This window comes from Candida metapsilosis, assembly GCF_017655625.1.
Source record: "Candida metapsilosis strain BP57 chromosome Unknown scaffold6, whole genome shotgun sequence".
Lineage (NCBI taxonomy): Eukaryota > Fungi > Ascomycota > Pichiomycetes > Serinales > Debaryomycetaceae > Lodderomyces > Lodderomyces metapsilosis.
The window spans coordinates 532448-546523 of NW_027138164.1; the positions used below are offsets into that span (position 1 = coordinate 532448).

The window sequence follows — 14076 nt, forward strand, 5'->3', positions numbered from 1 at the left end:
CCAAAACTACGGAATATATATCAACAAACTATATGCTCTGTAAATTATGAAGAAGTCATTGAGGTGAATATGAACGAAATAACGCTTGACAATAAGAGAAAGAATTACACACAAAAGAAGTTCACAACAAGGGTGATGATAATTGCTGTTGTAGCGACATTATTGGGTGCATTCTTGACTTATAAATTGAAAAGCGTCCGAGTTTAATGAACCGGATTAATCAAAGTAGTATCTAGTTCAGTAAGCGGATACTCATAGTATTAGGTTACTGACAAGAGAGATTTACTTCGTCCTCAATATTTGCTGGCTTGAAGATAGCAGGTATTGGTTTTGCAGCTTATAAACACTGTATCAACAGTATCAAGCAGATTTAGTCTTTATTCCATTCGTTACAGTCGTAAAAAAAAAAGAGATAGCACTTGTATACCTGTATACCTCATATACCTCTATAAATCATCATCATTCAACCTATTCAACCCAATATACGAATTCTTTAATGACCTAGACCTCGATGGTAAATTAGCCCTTTCTTCAAGCCCATACCCACCACCACCAGAAGCACCATTTTTTCCAGTCCCACCGCCGCTGCTTCCCCCACCACCACTGCTGAAACTATTACTATGGTTAAATCCTCCATCCCCATTCCTTTCTCGATTATGATAATACCGTGATGGATTAATCAAGTTGGAAGATTTCGATTTCCTTATACCTTGTCTAATTTGTCTCTCTTCCAGGGATCTTAACACGCGTGGTGGTGTTCTTGTGGCTGTAGCTAAGGGGGTAGTTACTATAGAGGCATCGGCATCTGTATCCAGACCGAGATCAAGATCAATATCGATATCTGCGTCATCATCATCATCATCATCATCATCATCTCCTTCTTCTTCTTCTTCTTCTTCTTCATCTTCTTCATTTTCACCATTTTCACCATTTGTGTCGACATCTGCATCAACACCAGCTTCAGTATCAGCAACAGCGCTGCTGTTACTGTTGCTGTTATTGCTGTTGCTGTTATTGCTGTTGCTACTGCCATTCCTTTGTGACACCATTGTCAATGCTAATACATTCCCATTAGCCCCTGCCTTTTTAACTTTTTTATTCCTGCTTGCTATATGTTTCTGCTTCACACTCATGGTCATTGTAGTTGGCGAATTAGTCAATCGATAATTACCAGAAGTCACAATCCTCCCCCTCAAGATCGAAATCGCCTTATCCAAAGCAAACTCCACGCGACAATGATTTTCAATCAACAGAATCTTTGGCCACGAGGCCTTAGCACCACGACATATAAACTCCAATAGGAAATCATAATTGGGATTGCGTAAAATTTTCAAGAAATCTTGCCATTTGTATTCCGGTAGTATTGTAATATCTCCCGAATATCGTTGTGATAATAATGAGACTGTCTTGTTGGCCAAATTTTTATAAATATCCATCTCATTAAGTAATTGCAAATAATGAATGGCTTCAGAAACAACAAAATCATACACATTATTCAAGCTCTGTTTCAATTTAAAACTCAATTCATTTTCAACATCTCCTCCAACACTACTTATCGAAATCTTCAACACTGGAACAACATGAGGATTCACTTGTACGGCAATTATATGGTCAACATTAAACATCTCCAGTAATCGAGTAATAGGTAAATCATTATCTACTGATCCATCCATAAACTTCATTGACTCATCATTATTCCATTCATGTACTTCATTTGTCTTGGGGTTCTTTTCATATACTGAACTCAGAGGGAAAACTCCCGGTAATGAACAACTAGCACATACAGCCGACCAAATTAAACAATTGGGGGCAGTTATATAATTGAGTAGTCTCGTTTGTTCATGAATTGAGGCTGGTGATACTGTAATGTTGAGGATTTTCCCAGTTCGATTGTAAGCTTCTCTAAATGTCAACTCTCCTAGAAAACTAATCATTGTTTCCTGTAACCCTTCAATATCATAAACTGTTCCATATTTAATCCAATGTCCTAAAAATAAAAGCACTTTTTTAAACTTGCTAGAAGTTTCCACTTTATCAGTAATATCAAAAATGTTAAACTCTCGGTGAGCAATCGTCAGCAATAATTCAATGGTTTCTTCATTCGTATGTGAACATATAATACTAGCCATGATGGACCCAGCTGATGATCCACTAATTATCCTCGGTAACAAATTGGCTTCGAATAACGTTGCCAATACGCCAATATGGAAAATTCCAAAAGTACTTCCACCAGATAACACCAAAGCCGTACGTCCAATATTCTTTCTCGTTTGTATCAACATCCCCAATAAATACCGATCATCCAAATCAAATTTCTCACCTTTATTCTGTTGCTGATGCTGATGCTGCTGCTCAACTAGATAAGTCAACGACACCTGACACTCCTGTATATACTCCTCAATCAACTTCTTCGTACCAACATATGAATGCCGATACAAGTTTGAATCTCCTATATTACCCAAATTCCGTACCCACGTAGTACGTATATAATACAACAACAATTTATAATTATTATCCAAGCGTGCTTGTCTCATTGCATTCAAATGCTTATACACCAAATTGTAATCGTAGATCTCCGATTGAGGATCAGATTTCCAAGCATTGTTGCCCAACAATTCATCCAATCGTAATGAAATTGTGTACCATTCTTGATACGTTGTTGTTGTCTTTTGATATTCAAGTAGTTCGTTGATGAGTTTCGTCTTGTCGTCGATTTCTGGAATGAAGCGGCCAATCAAGGGTAAGTTGCGTAAGTTGAACCATTGCTGTATGCGTGTCTTTGCATTACTGTCGTCGTTGTCATTGTCGGTGTTGTTGCCGTCTGATGATTTTACAGTTAAGTCACTGTTTATCGGATGTAGTTGTATATACTGATCAAATAACAGTCTAATAACGTCATCAACAGTAGCTGGAGACTTCAGTGCCACCAAACTCATTAAATACGCGTGGTGGTGTGGTTGTTGTTTGATTTAGTGGAGTGATATCCTGGGGCAAAGAATATATTAAACACGCGAGTGTATTCAAATGCTTCTCTGTATCTTATTAAACACCAGTAGTACTTGGTTTCCTGGCTATTTCGTATTCACTAAACTCTTTCAATAATGTCTCCCCAGCTGTTGCTCTTTGGCTCTGCTGTTGTTGTTGGATGCTTTTTTAGTGTTGCGTTCACACAGTAAAACAAAAATGTCACATGAAAAGGAAAACACAATAATTGTCGCAAATTAAACTAAAACGACACGACACAACATTGCTATCTATTCCCTATTCCCTATGAGAGTAAGAATATATTACACCTAAGCAATAAGTTGTTCGAAGAAGCACTTCACCTGGACCGCTACTCACCTCCAATTGTTTGAGAAATAAGTAGTTTGCAAGTGGCATTGTAGCCTGCATTTGGAACTTTCTGTTGATAGTAACTGGATTGTGATCCAATGTAGAGTGCCTCTAACTGGTTAGACAGATCTCTTAGTATGAGTGGCCTCAGGTGTTGTTTTCCTTTATAGTGTGGTGGTGTTTCATATTCTCCCTATCTTTCAACTGTTGAAAGATATTGGTGTTTGATGCTACCAAAAACGATGATTCACATCGCATCTCATGCCTTTTTGAAGACAAAAAGTCAAAAGACATATCACACAAGGGTTTCACCACATGACTCACTATAGCTACCACAGCGATAGCAATACATTCACTAAACTGCAGCAACTTTAATAACTTCCATTCATTTTACTGCCAAGTCGCTAGAAGTAATCCCCAAAAAGATAAAGTTTCCGGTTTGTTTTCGTGGTTATCATTGTCAAGATTTGCACTTGCATCGACCAGGCAGCAGCAACTACAAGTACAACTACAACTACAACTACGCCATCTGTCATCGTATAAACCACGTAATAGACTGAAAGTAAAAAAACAGACCAGAGCTTCAGCACCAAAGAAGAAGGCCAAGTCCATAACCACCACCACCAACGACAACACCTCTTCCTCCTCCTTACAGCCTTTATTCCCCAGCATGTTCAAATTTACAACCATATCCCACATAACCAACGACACTACTCGACCACTTGTTGCACTAACCACTCGACAAGGCAATCGATACTTGTTTGGTAAAATACCCGAAGGAACTCAACGTATAATCAATGCCATTGGATCCTCTGAAGTACGATTCCCTAAACTACAAGCAATTTTCCTTACGGGGACAATTTTTACATGGAGTGATATTGGAGGATTGCCAGGGTTGTTTTTAACTATTAGCGACGCGACAAAGAAGGGGATCAAAGTTGTTGGTGATTGTAATTTGTTGTCATATATTGTTGCTACTTGGAGACAATTTGTGTTTCGATTAGGTATTGATTTGGAGATTGTCAATGCTGATCAGGAGCCAGCTGTGATTAGTAATGATGAAGTGATTGTAAAATCAATCAAAATAAAGCCACAGAGAAGTGCAGCTACATCAACTGATACAGTACCACCAACTGTATCCTCCTCGCAGAAAGTGTTGACTCAAATTCGCAAGCTAGCATCACTTATGTTCCCATTGGATACTAGTGAAGTAAACAGCCGTGACCCAAACTCATACAAATCAGATCCATCACTGAAGGATATCCATACCCATGTTCAACTTCCACCAGCTTCCCAATTGATTACTCAACAAGATTCAATATCGTACTGTATTGAGTTTGTACCCATCCCAGGCAAATTCGATGCCAAAAAGGCCAAAGAATTGGGGTTAAAACCAGGTCCAATTTTTAAAGAGCTAGTAGCTGGGAACTCTGTAGTTAATGAAGCTGGTGAAACGATTTTACCCAGTCAAGTGGTTGGACCTGATCGGATTTTACCTAAAGTTTTAATTATTGATATACCTAGTCAAGAGTATTTTTCACCAACTATTGAAAGTGACAATTGGCACAAGATTGAAAATGTTGGTCTCGTTTATCATTTCATTGGAGATGAGGTTGAATTCAACTTGAGTGAGTATCGGCAACTGTTTCTTGAAAAGTTTCCAAGTACAACAAAGCATCTTATTAGCCATGAATCAACTACTAATAATATCATTGTTAACGAGAAATTCGCATCAGGACATATGAAGTTGATGCAGGTTATGCCTGACAACTTTCAATTAATGAACCTGGATGAATTTAAGCCATTGAATGCAAATGATAAAGAGGGCTCAGTAGATCGTTTACATGCATTACAGTGTATGGGTATTGATGATACAGGAGTATACAGCGACAACACCAACATCTTACACAGCTCAAAAGAATCATTATATAAGGAGCTTGTACAACTGGCTGCTGAAACTGCACCACCATTTGACTCACTACAATCTCGCTTCAACTTGAACTACACTGGCGACAAGGCAAGCCCCAACTTGAAAGATTTAGTACATATCAGTACCCTAGGTACAGGATCTGCACTTCCTAGCATATCACGCAATGTCCTTTCAAACTTGATTCGAATCCCCTATCAGCACAACGATGGATCAATTACTTATCGATCAATCATATTAGACGCTGGTGAAAATACCATTGGTAGTATATTGCGCAATTTCGGCCATGATGGTGGGCTTGACATGAAGCAGATATTTTCGGAATTGAGTTTAATTCATTTATCTCATTTACATGCTGATCATCATCTTGGTATGGTTTCAATAATCAACAAATGGTTTGAATTGAATTATAATGACCAACGGAAAATGCTCTATTTGGTTGTTCCTTGGCAATTCATTACATTTATTCGTGATTGGTACAGTTTAGAAACTCAATATAACTCCCATATTGACCTATCACGATTGTGTATGTTTAGCAATGAGGATTTCTTACGGGAAGCATCTGGCAGATTACCCGAATATGAGAAACTTTCAATTGACGAATTTGAACAAGCTTATGATTGTGGAGATATTCACAAACCAATAACAAAAGCACCTTTGGCTCCAATTAATACTACTGCCATTGATGTAATGTATGAAACTATCGGTATTGAATCAATAGCTACTGTACGTGCATTGCATTGTACATGGGCATATTCATCAACATTCAAATTCAAACTTGATTCCACAAACACACAGTTCTTTACAATTTCATTTTCTGGAGATACGAGACCAAATCCTAGGTTTTGCTCCATTGGCCATAACTCCGACTTGTTAATCCATGAAGCGTCACTAGATTCATTCTGGATCGATGAAGCAATAGCCAAGAAGCACACAGCAATGATTGAAGCTGTTGGAGTATGTCAATTGATGCAATGTCCCAAGTTACTTTTAACTCATTTCAGTTCTCGATATGGAATGAGTAATAATTGTCCGGCACTGAAGTTTGACTTTAGTAAAGAAGCTGAGTTGCTTCAACTGCAATTGATTGATAAGCGAGTTTTCAATATTTTCCGTAATGTGGATTTGAACAAGTTGAGTGATATTGATGTTGTTTTTGCTTATGATTTGATGAATATTCGGTATGGAGAGTTTGATAAACAGGAAAAGAAATGGGCAGAGTTGCAGAGTTTATTTGAAGTTAATTCTAAAAAGAGGAAATTGGACAAAGAGGGAGAAGAAGAGGACGCCTTACTTTGAACATATAGATATGTAAATAGAATACAAATTTTTTGTAATGTCTCAAGTCTCTCTAATCAATAATATTTAATTCAACATCTCCATACCCAAACCGATGCTTATTATCTTCATAAACTCGCCTCAATTCATCAACGTACAATTTATGATACTTGTCCAACAATTTCTGAGGAATCTTGGCTTTAACTGAGGGGGTTTTCTTGGTTGACAATTTCAAGAAATCAGTAAATGAACTTGATCTCAGCATACCCGATGCTGCAGACTGAGTGTCTGAATTGGTCTTTTCTTTATCTCCATGAGTCTTTGCTTCACTATCTTTGTGATCTTTTGCTTCATCTTCAAATTCCTCTGGATGCTGAGCACGGTACTCTTGTAGTACGCCAGCGGGAACATGAATAGGACGACCATGAACGATATCAATTGGGTTTCGGTAAGGCAACAACCCGAAATCGTATATAAACACCCCACGGGCACTGAAAAAGGGAATTGTAAATGCAAATGTCTTTTTCATCCATTGTTGGAATTTGTAGCCCAAGGAACCTGGTTTGGGGATCGAAATGTCATACACGTCGGCTTCACCAAATGCAAATGTAGGTACCAAGTTGATGTTGCCCAATTCTATAGCCAATTTAACAAATCCTTTACGGTTGTTGAGAACTAACTTGATTTGCTTTTTAGGTGGCGTAGACTCAGTTGATGGATCAGCGGAGGAGATTTTCTCGTTTGGATCGTCACCTTCACCTTCAGCTTCACCTTCCTCTTCACCGCCTTCCTCCTTCTGTCCCTTGTACCCATACCCAACTCTCGCATTTTTGGCAACTGTTGTATTCAACAATGATTCCTTAGCTCCTCCAATAACAAGACAAACTGAGTTATCTCCATTGTTAATCAAACTTTTAATATTCTTAGCAGAAGCACTAGACAATCCCAAACTCATCAAATAATCACGATAAAATGGCACTGTAAATTGAGTAGTCAATGTTAATGCAAAAATTTGTCCAATCCCTGGAAACAAGGTTTCAAATTTTGAAGGATCGTGGAAAAATGGTTTCAACCATGGGTGTACTGGTTCGTATGGTTCATTACGTAATGCATTCGTACCAAAAAGTCCAACTGCACCCATGGATATAACCCCATGAGGGTGATAGCCAAAAATATATCTAGGACCAGTCAGAACCCGTTTGTAAACTGCTGTTGGTGGGGACAGTGATCTTCTAGAAGAGCTACCACCACCTCCACTGCTATCCGACTTGATCAGAATATTATCATCGCTTCGATTCAACCGTTTCTTTAACCCAATAAACTTGAAAATATTATCCAATACAGTAGTTGCATCCTCAGAAACCAAATCTAATTCATCATCATCCAATTCATCATCTCCATCATCTCCGCTTGATTTGGATCCATTGTGTGTTTCAACAAGAACTTTGGTGAATGTAGGTTCCAAATCTACTGTCTTGTGGGCTCTAATCGGGAAATAATTGACAAACCATTCCCATATGATCAAATTCTTCATTGAATTGCGAACACGGTATGTAACTTTACCATTTGTTGGAGTATGCAAATCAAAGCCATACCACCATATGAAATACGGCAAGATAACAGTAAGCCAAACCACCCAGCCTAAAGAAATGCAAATTAAGAATAAGGTAATGAAAGCCGGAATACTGATGCAAAGCCAAACAACAGCCAACGTTTCAAGCCGATGTTTCAAAGGAGTGTTTAATGGGGCTACATTTAGATATGGACCCTTTTTATGTCTGTGTTTGCGTCCACGGCCACTACCTGTTGACCCTGTGGACAGCGCTGATCCAGTCGAAGTTATTGAGGAAGTGTTACTCATTTCTGACGCCATTGAGGAAGTAGGAGACGTAGACGAGTCTTCTGTAGTGCGCTTCTGCAGGCGTGATTTGAGATTGCTATTGTCTGTGGATGATGAAGACTTGTCACGCATGGATGATCCTGTTGCTGTAGTTGTGGATGCAGTGGTACTGTCATTTGACTCAGGTCTCACATCTTCTAGATCTTTATCAGTTGCTGTTGACATATTGTGAGTGAATCTGTACCTGCAGTCGGGGTTTTTGGGGCGGGGAGTGCGTTCGTATACGTATCAAGACCGTTCAGAAAGATATAATATGATAGCTTATTCGTTCAACTGATGAGTAGTGGATAACAATTTTACTCTCTTGTTGCTATATGTCTCTTTAGTTATAGCAAGTTGAGTAAAAAGGCTTTGGTACAATTGAATAGAAAGGAAAGCAAATTGGGAAAAGGGGGTTGATTTGAATGAACAATTCTTTTAAATCATAATATACTTTTGTGTAATACGCTACCAATTGACTATCAAAAAGCACTATATAGACCAACCAAAAGGATATTACTAAACCACCTTAGTAGTACCAGGACTCTACAAAAGGTATATAAGAGCAGTGAAAACAGTACAAGTAGTGTTTAATCTATATACAAGTTTAGTTTTAGTAATAAATATCATCTAAAGAACAACATTCAACTTGAGACAAGTAGCCAAAGCAGTCCAATAACAACCTATTTTTCAAAGCTGATTTCACCACACAAGCCAAGTTACGTAAGGGTCTTTATTGTTCACCTGCTTCCTCGGTATTTATACCATTCTTCGAAATGTTTTGTTTTTTAACCCGATGTGCATATTTTGTACAAGGTTATACCGAGGATCAGATTAAACCTCGAGACCCTGTTAACCCAAACAGATATGCATGCAATCTTGCAAATTATATCACCATCTTTGGCTTATCCAGTGATCTCACTCCTCTTTGATCAAACTGAGTAACAACGGAATCACTAATCCCACTATAACAACAAATATATTCTTCTTTTTGGTCTGCATATCAACCGAAGTACTTTCATCACCACCACCACCACCACTTGACCCTCCTTCACCTCCATCTTCAAACAACCCATCTTCAAACTCATTCATCACATGATAAACAACATACAAAAATGTCCCTGACGAAAACAAAAGTAATATACCAGTAAGAAATTGAATCTGTGTTGATGAAACGGATATGATTATAAATGTAATCCACGTCAGTACTGGTGTCAGCAATGCAAATAATCCTAAATGAATCAATACTAATTTATCTGGCATACCTTCTTTACTTAAAATCGTACCCAAACTGAACGCAGTAGGGATCTTGTGGATAATCAATGCAATGATTATGATAAATTGTAAGGTAGAGTCCTTGTCAGCGAATGAAGAACCTAATGAGATCCCATCAACCGATGCATGAACAAGTAATCCAAGAGTGATTGATGATTGAAGCACTGATTCAACAACCGATTGAGCTCTTTCTTCACCAAAGGAAGAAGTGTTTGTAGCTGTCCCACCTGTGCCGGTACTACCTGCACTGTATAACACCTTGTCGTGAAGCTTATGAGCCACAAACTTGTCAATCGTAAACATCAATATAAACCCCACTAAAATGGGCAACCCCACGGTAAAAGAAGTTAATTGGTACATTCCTTCATTCAACACTTCTATCCCCTCTGGTAAGACTATTAGTAAAGCAGTACCAACTAGTATTCCCATACTGAATATTGTCAAGTAATTGAGATTCCTGCTCGATAATGTAAAGAATTTGATTGGGGCTATACTTGAAATGAATGTTGTTGCGGCCATCACTAAAGTGACTGCCAATAGTTCAATGAATTTAGATAGTAGCATCTTAGTGTAAGTGACAGTTGTGGTGGTTTGCTTTCTTTTGTTTTTAGTGGTGGTCCATTTGATCGGATAAAGTGGAGATCTCTTCCCGGTTGATTTTGTTGCGCGCAAAAGTTTTCGGCTTTTGTAAGATTAACGAAGAACCACTTTGGCTGAAACGCCATACAAAAAAAAAAACAAGAGAACTATATGATATAGACAGAGCTTCAGAGACAACGTAGAAAGAAGTCAAAGATCAAACGGTTCAGTTGATTGAATGACGTATACTCGTACGTACTACAAATTCTGAAAATAAACTATACAATGTTGTTAAACTTTACAATTCGTATTGATGATATTATTATATGTTGATTTAAGATTGTAATATAATATGCGAGGAGATAAGAATAGATAGATCTCATATGTACCGAATGGTGAGATATCGAACAGTGTGATTTTACTAACTAGTATCAAAAGAAATATCGACATGATTTAGAGAAATTAGGGGAGGTATACTTGGGTGATACCAAGAACCATAACAAGTGGTGTAATCAGTACATAGCACGATATTGAACATAGCAATTCATTGGACCATAATTGAATAACCTGGAGAGTATAAACTATGAGTGCAGAGTCCTCAAGTATCTATACAGTGGAAACTGATTTTATAGAATTATCGTGAATAAATAACAATAACTATGTCTAATAACAATATAAATCAAAATATCATTTCTGTTAACACTCGTAACTACCAGCAGCCATAGTGTTGACAGCACCCACAGTGTTGACAGCATCCATAGTGTTGACGCCAGCCGTACCGAAACCATAGGATCCGTTTGTTCTTGCGTCCTCGTCATTATCCTTTTGCTTCTTCAAAACAGTAGCAACGCATACAAGCACCAAAGCATCATCATGCATTGATAGAACACTTTCATAATTGACATTAGGGTCTGTGCTATACAAATCATCAATCTTAACTTGACCGTATCCTGTCCTGAAACGAGCTCTTTGTTCTCCTAAAAAAGCTGGGCAATGTTTACCAAAATATTCCGGTTTGGGCAGCCTTAACCCTGTAGTAAGCTTTAGTTTGAACATGGATTTCAAGAAAGGGTTTGGTTTCGTTTTGTCCAACTTGTTGGAACACCCGTCCCAATTATCAACCAATGACGGCTGCCCTGGGTTTAGTACAGTATGTTTAAATGCATACTTGATTTCGTTATAACTCTTAGATTTTGCTTGAGAACTCACATCAACCCATCTATGCACTTGACCTTTGTATTTATAATCACAAATTGGGTATGTAGAATGGGCAAACATAAAAATTTGAAAATTCTGGTCAGGTGAATCAGGATCTGGTATGAAATTGAAAACATACGTATTATACCCTCTATGAATGGATCTTCTCACATCACAATAGACATGAAAGTCTTTACTATCATCAAATTTACCTTCTTTGTTGGGCACATATTTGCTAAAGGTTAAAAATTTCGATGAGAATGGACTGAAGGGAAGATCGGTTTTAAGCAAAGGCATTCCAATCCCATTGCGTTGCAACTCCAAGATATGTTCATTGGAACTCTCTCTGAAAGTTTCATACTTTTCAGCCGCATCTTTACTGACAAAGATTTTATGTCCGTCATTCCAACGTCGTTTGTTTATAATTACCGTCCAACCTCGTGGTGCTGCATCTTCGAAATAAACTGGTTCATCTCCTGCTTGCTGAGGCGGCTGAATATAACTGGCATCGTCTTCTAAATGTCTGTTTGTGTATGGCGGTGGAGCTTCTGGTTTACTCATAGTGTGTGTCTTGAGTCAATTGTTTGGTGAATGGGCTGATAGCTACTAATTGATGGGATTTCGCTTGGTATTTATAATAATGGTTGTTGATGTTCATTCAAGGCTGTGAACAATGACTTGGTCGTCGAAACATGCGTGAATCAAGAGTCACGGTTTTTTTAGTTCTATTGTGGGGCTTCAATTGTGGTTAGAAATTTGATTTTGATATTGTGCAATCCTTATCTATTTTAATTCCGAGCAATAATAATTTTTTTTACTTCCGGGGTTAAGCGTTAGCCGCATTTATCCTCGGCTTTAACATTGCATCCACAGCCTCAGGCACAATATCATTTTACGAAATTAGTCACCATAAAAGGCTTCTTCGTAAACAAGTCGATGACATCAACCTCTGTGTGAGTGTATGCTGGGATGGAACCATTTGGATCAACACGAGCTTGCCTAGTTAGGGTGAAAGTGTGTAATGTAACTTGTTATATATTAATTATACCGCGGCTCAAATTTAAATATAGTTTAATGAAGTCCTTTTTCTCCAAACATGAACCTCAGGAAAGTTTAGCTCTATTTACATCTAAGCCCCGGCCTATACACTTCAGTCCCTGCATCATAGATGCAAGCATATGCTTCTGTTGTATTCAATTGGCTTAAATCCAACTTTCATGGTGGTTCCTTCCAAGTGAACCCATTTTCCTTTAAAGTGTTGTGGCTTGGCTTATGTAGTCGTGGTGTCGCAATATTAAAATGAAGACGCATTAGATCCGTTATAAACCAGTGGTGTTTGAGGGACGCTGGTATTTCTGACGGTGTTGGGAGTGTTATTATTGTTCCTTCTTTTGTCCTCGTCATTCTCCTTCTGCCTCTTTAAAACAGTAGCAACGCATACAAGTACCAAAGCGTCCACATGCACTGATAGGACACTTTCATAATTGATGTTAGGGTCTGTGCTATACAAATCATCAATTTTGACTTCACCATTTCCTGAGTCAGAATCTGTTTCTTCCAAAATAGCTGTGCAATTGTCACCATAATATTGTTGCTTTGGTAATTTTAAATCTGGCTTTAACTTCATTGCGAAAAGGGACTTTAAGTAGGGATTGTGCTTCTTTTCATCCAATCCGTTGGAATACCCATCCCAGCTGTCAACTAACGACGGCTGCCATTGTTTTAATATAGAATGTTTAAATGCATACTTTACTTTACTGTTACTGTCCGACTTTATTTGATTACTTTCATCAACCCATCTATGAACATCTCCTTTGTATTTGTAATCATAGATTGGTATTGTAGAATGAACAAACATGAAGATTTGAAAATTAACCTTTGGTGTCTTTGGATCAGGTGTAAAATCAAAAATAAAAGTGTCATATCCTCTAAAAGAGAATTTTCTCACTTGGCAGAAAACACTCATGGCTTTATCGCTGTCAAAGCTGCCTTCGTCATTGGGGACATTTCTGCTAAAAGTCAAGTATTTTGGCGTGTATGGATTGAAAGGAGTTTCAGCTTTAAGTAAAGGTATTCCAATCCCGTTGCGTTGTAGATCTAAAACATGCTCATTAGAACTCTTTTTGAAAGCTTTATACTTCTCAGCTGCATCCTTACTGACAAAGATTGTGTATCCGTCACCCCACTTTCGTTTGTTTATAGATATCGTCCAACCTCTTGGAGCTGCATCTTCAAAATAAACTGGTTCATTCCCTACTCTAGGAAGCGCTCGTGGAGGTATCTGTGGGGGTGGCTGATCATAATTGCTATTACTTTCCAAAGGACTGGTTGTGTAGGCCGGGGGAGCGTCTGGATGACTCATAGCGTAAGTGAGATTTAGATTGATATCGGTTAATTGGTGGGTTATGCTGAGTATTTATATAATGCAATTGCTGATAGTTCAAGGCAGCCGGAAATGGATCACAGTTTTATATATATGTGACTTCGCTTGTATTTCAGTCTATTACAAGGCTTTGTTCTCTTATCTGGTTTTTCCATGTGCATACGTTGCTGTTATTGTGGAGTTTACATGTAATCTCTTTATGCACGTGGTGTTAAATCCGGCCCA

The 14076-nt window shown here is 38.2% G+C and overlaps 6 protein-coding genes across 6 annotated transcripts; 1 reads left to right on the top strand and 5 right to left on the bottom strand. All coding sequences in view use genetic code 12, as the record gives it.

Moving 5' to 3' along the window:
- Window positions 1–446: 446 nt before the first annotated feature.
- I9W82_004420 (uncharacterized protein) lies at window positions 447–2936 on the bottom strand (the record flags this gene model as incomplete). The annotated part of the gene is made up of 1 exon (XM_067693491.1): window positions 447–2936. One exon carries the CDS (start codon window positions 2934–2936, stop codon window positions 447–449), a length of 2490 nt encoding a protein of 829 aa, XP_067547207.1.
- A 1067-nt stretch (window positions 2937–4003) lies between these two features.
- On the top strand, window positions 4004–6559 carry I9W82_004421 (tRNase Z; the record flags this gene model as incomplete). The annotated part of the gene is made up of 1 exon (XM_067693492.1): window positions 4004–6559. The coding sequence occupies one exon, from the start codon at window positions 4004–4006 to the stop codon at window positions 6557–6559; it is 2556 nt and encodes an 851-aa protein (XP_067547208.1).
- Window positions 6560–6611: 52 nt separating this feature from the next.
- I9W82_004422 (diacylglycerol O-acyltransferase) lies at window positions 6612–8603 on the bottom strand (the record flags this gene model as incomplete). Its single annotated transcript, XM_067693493.1, has 1 exon — window positions 6612–8603. One exon carries the CDS (start codon window positions 8601–8603, stop codon window positions 6612–6614), a length of 1992 nt encoding a protein of 663 aa, XP_067547209.1.
- A 732-nt stretch (window positions 8604–9335) lies between these two features.
- Window positions 9336–10256, bottom strand: I9W82_004423 (Mn(2+) transporter; the record flags this gene model as incomplete). Its single annotated transcript, XM_067693494.1, has 1 exon — window positions 9336–10256. The coding sequence occupies one exon, from the start codon at window positions 10254–10256 to the stop codon at window positions 9336–9338; it is 921 nt and encodes a 306-aa protein (XP_067547210.1).
- A 711-nt stretch (window positions 10257–10967) lies between these two features.
- I9W82_004424 (uncharacterized protein) lies at window positions 10968–12029 on the bottom strand (the record flags this gene model as incomplete). Its single annotated transcript, XM_067693495.1, has 1 exon — window positions 10968–12029. The coding sequence occupies one exon, from the start codon at window positions 12027–12029 to the stop codon at window positions 10968–10970; it is 1062 nt and encodes a 353-aa protein (XP_067547211.1).
- A 733-nt stretch (window positions 12030–12762) lies between these two features.
- Window positions 12763–13830, bottom strand: I9W82_004425 (uncharacterized protein; the record flags this gene model as incomplete). The annotated part of the gene is made up of 1 exon (XM_067693496.1): window positions 12763–13830. The coding sequence occupies one exon, from the start codon at window positions 13828–13830 to the stop codon at window positions 12763–12765; it is 1068 nt and encodes a 355-aa protein (XP_067547212.1).
- Window positions 13831–14076: the final 246 nt, after the last annotated feature.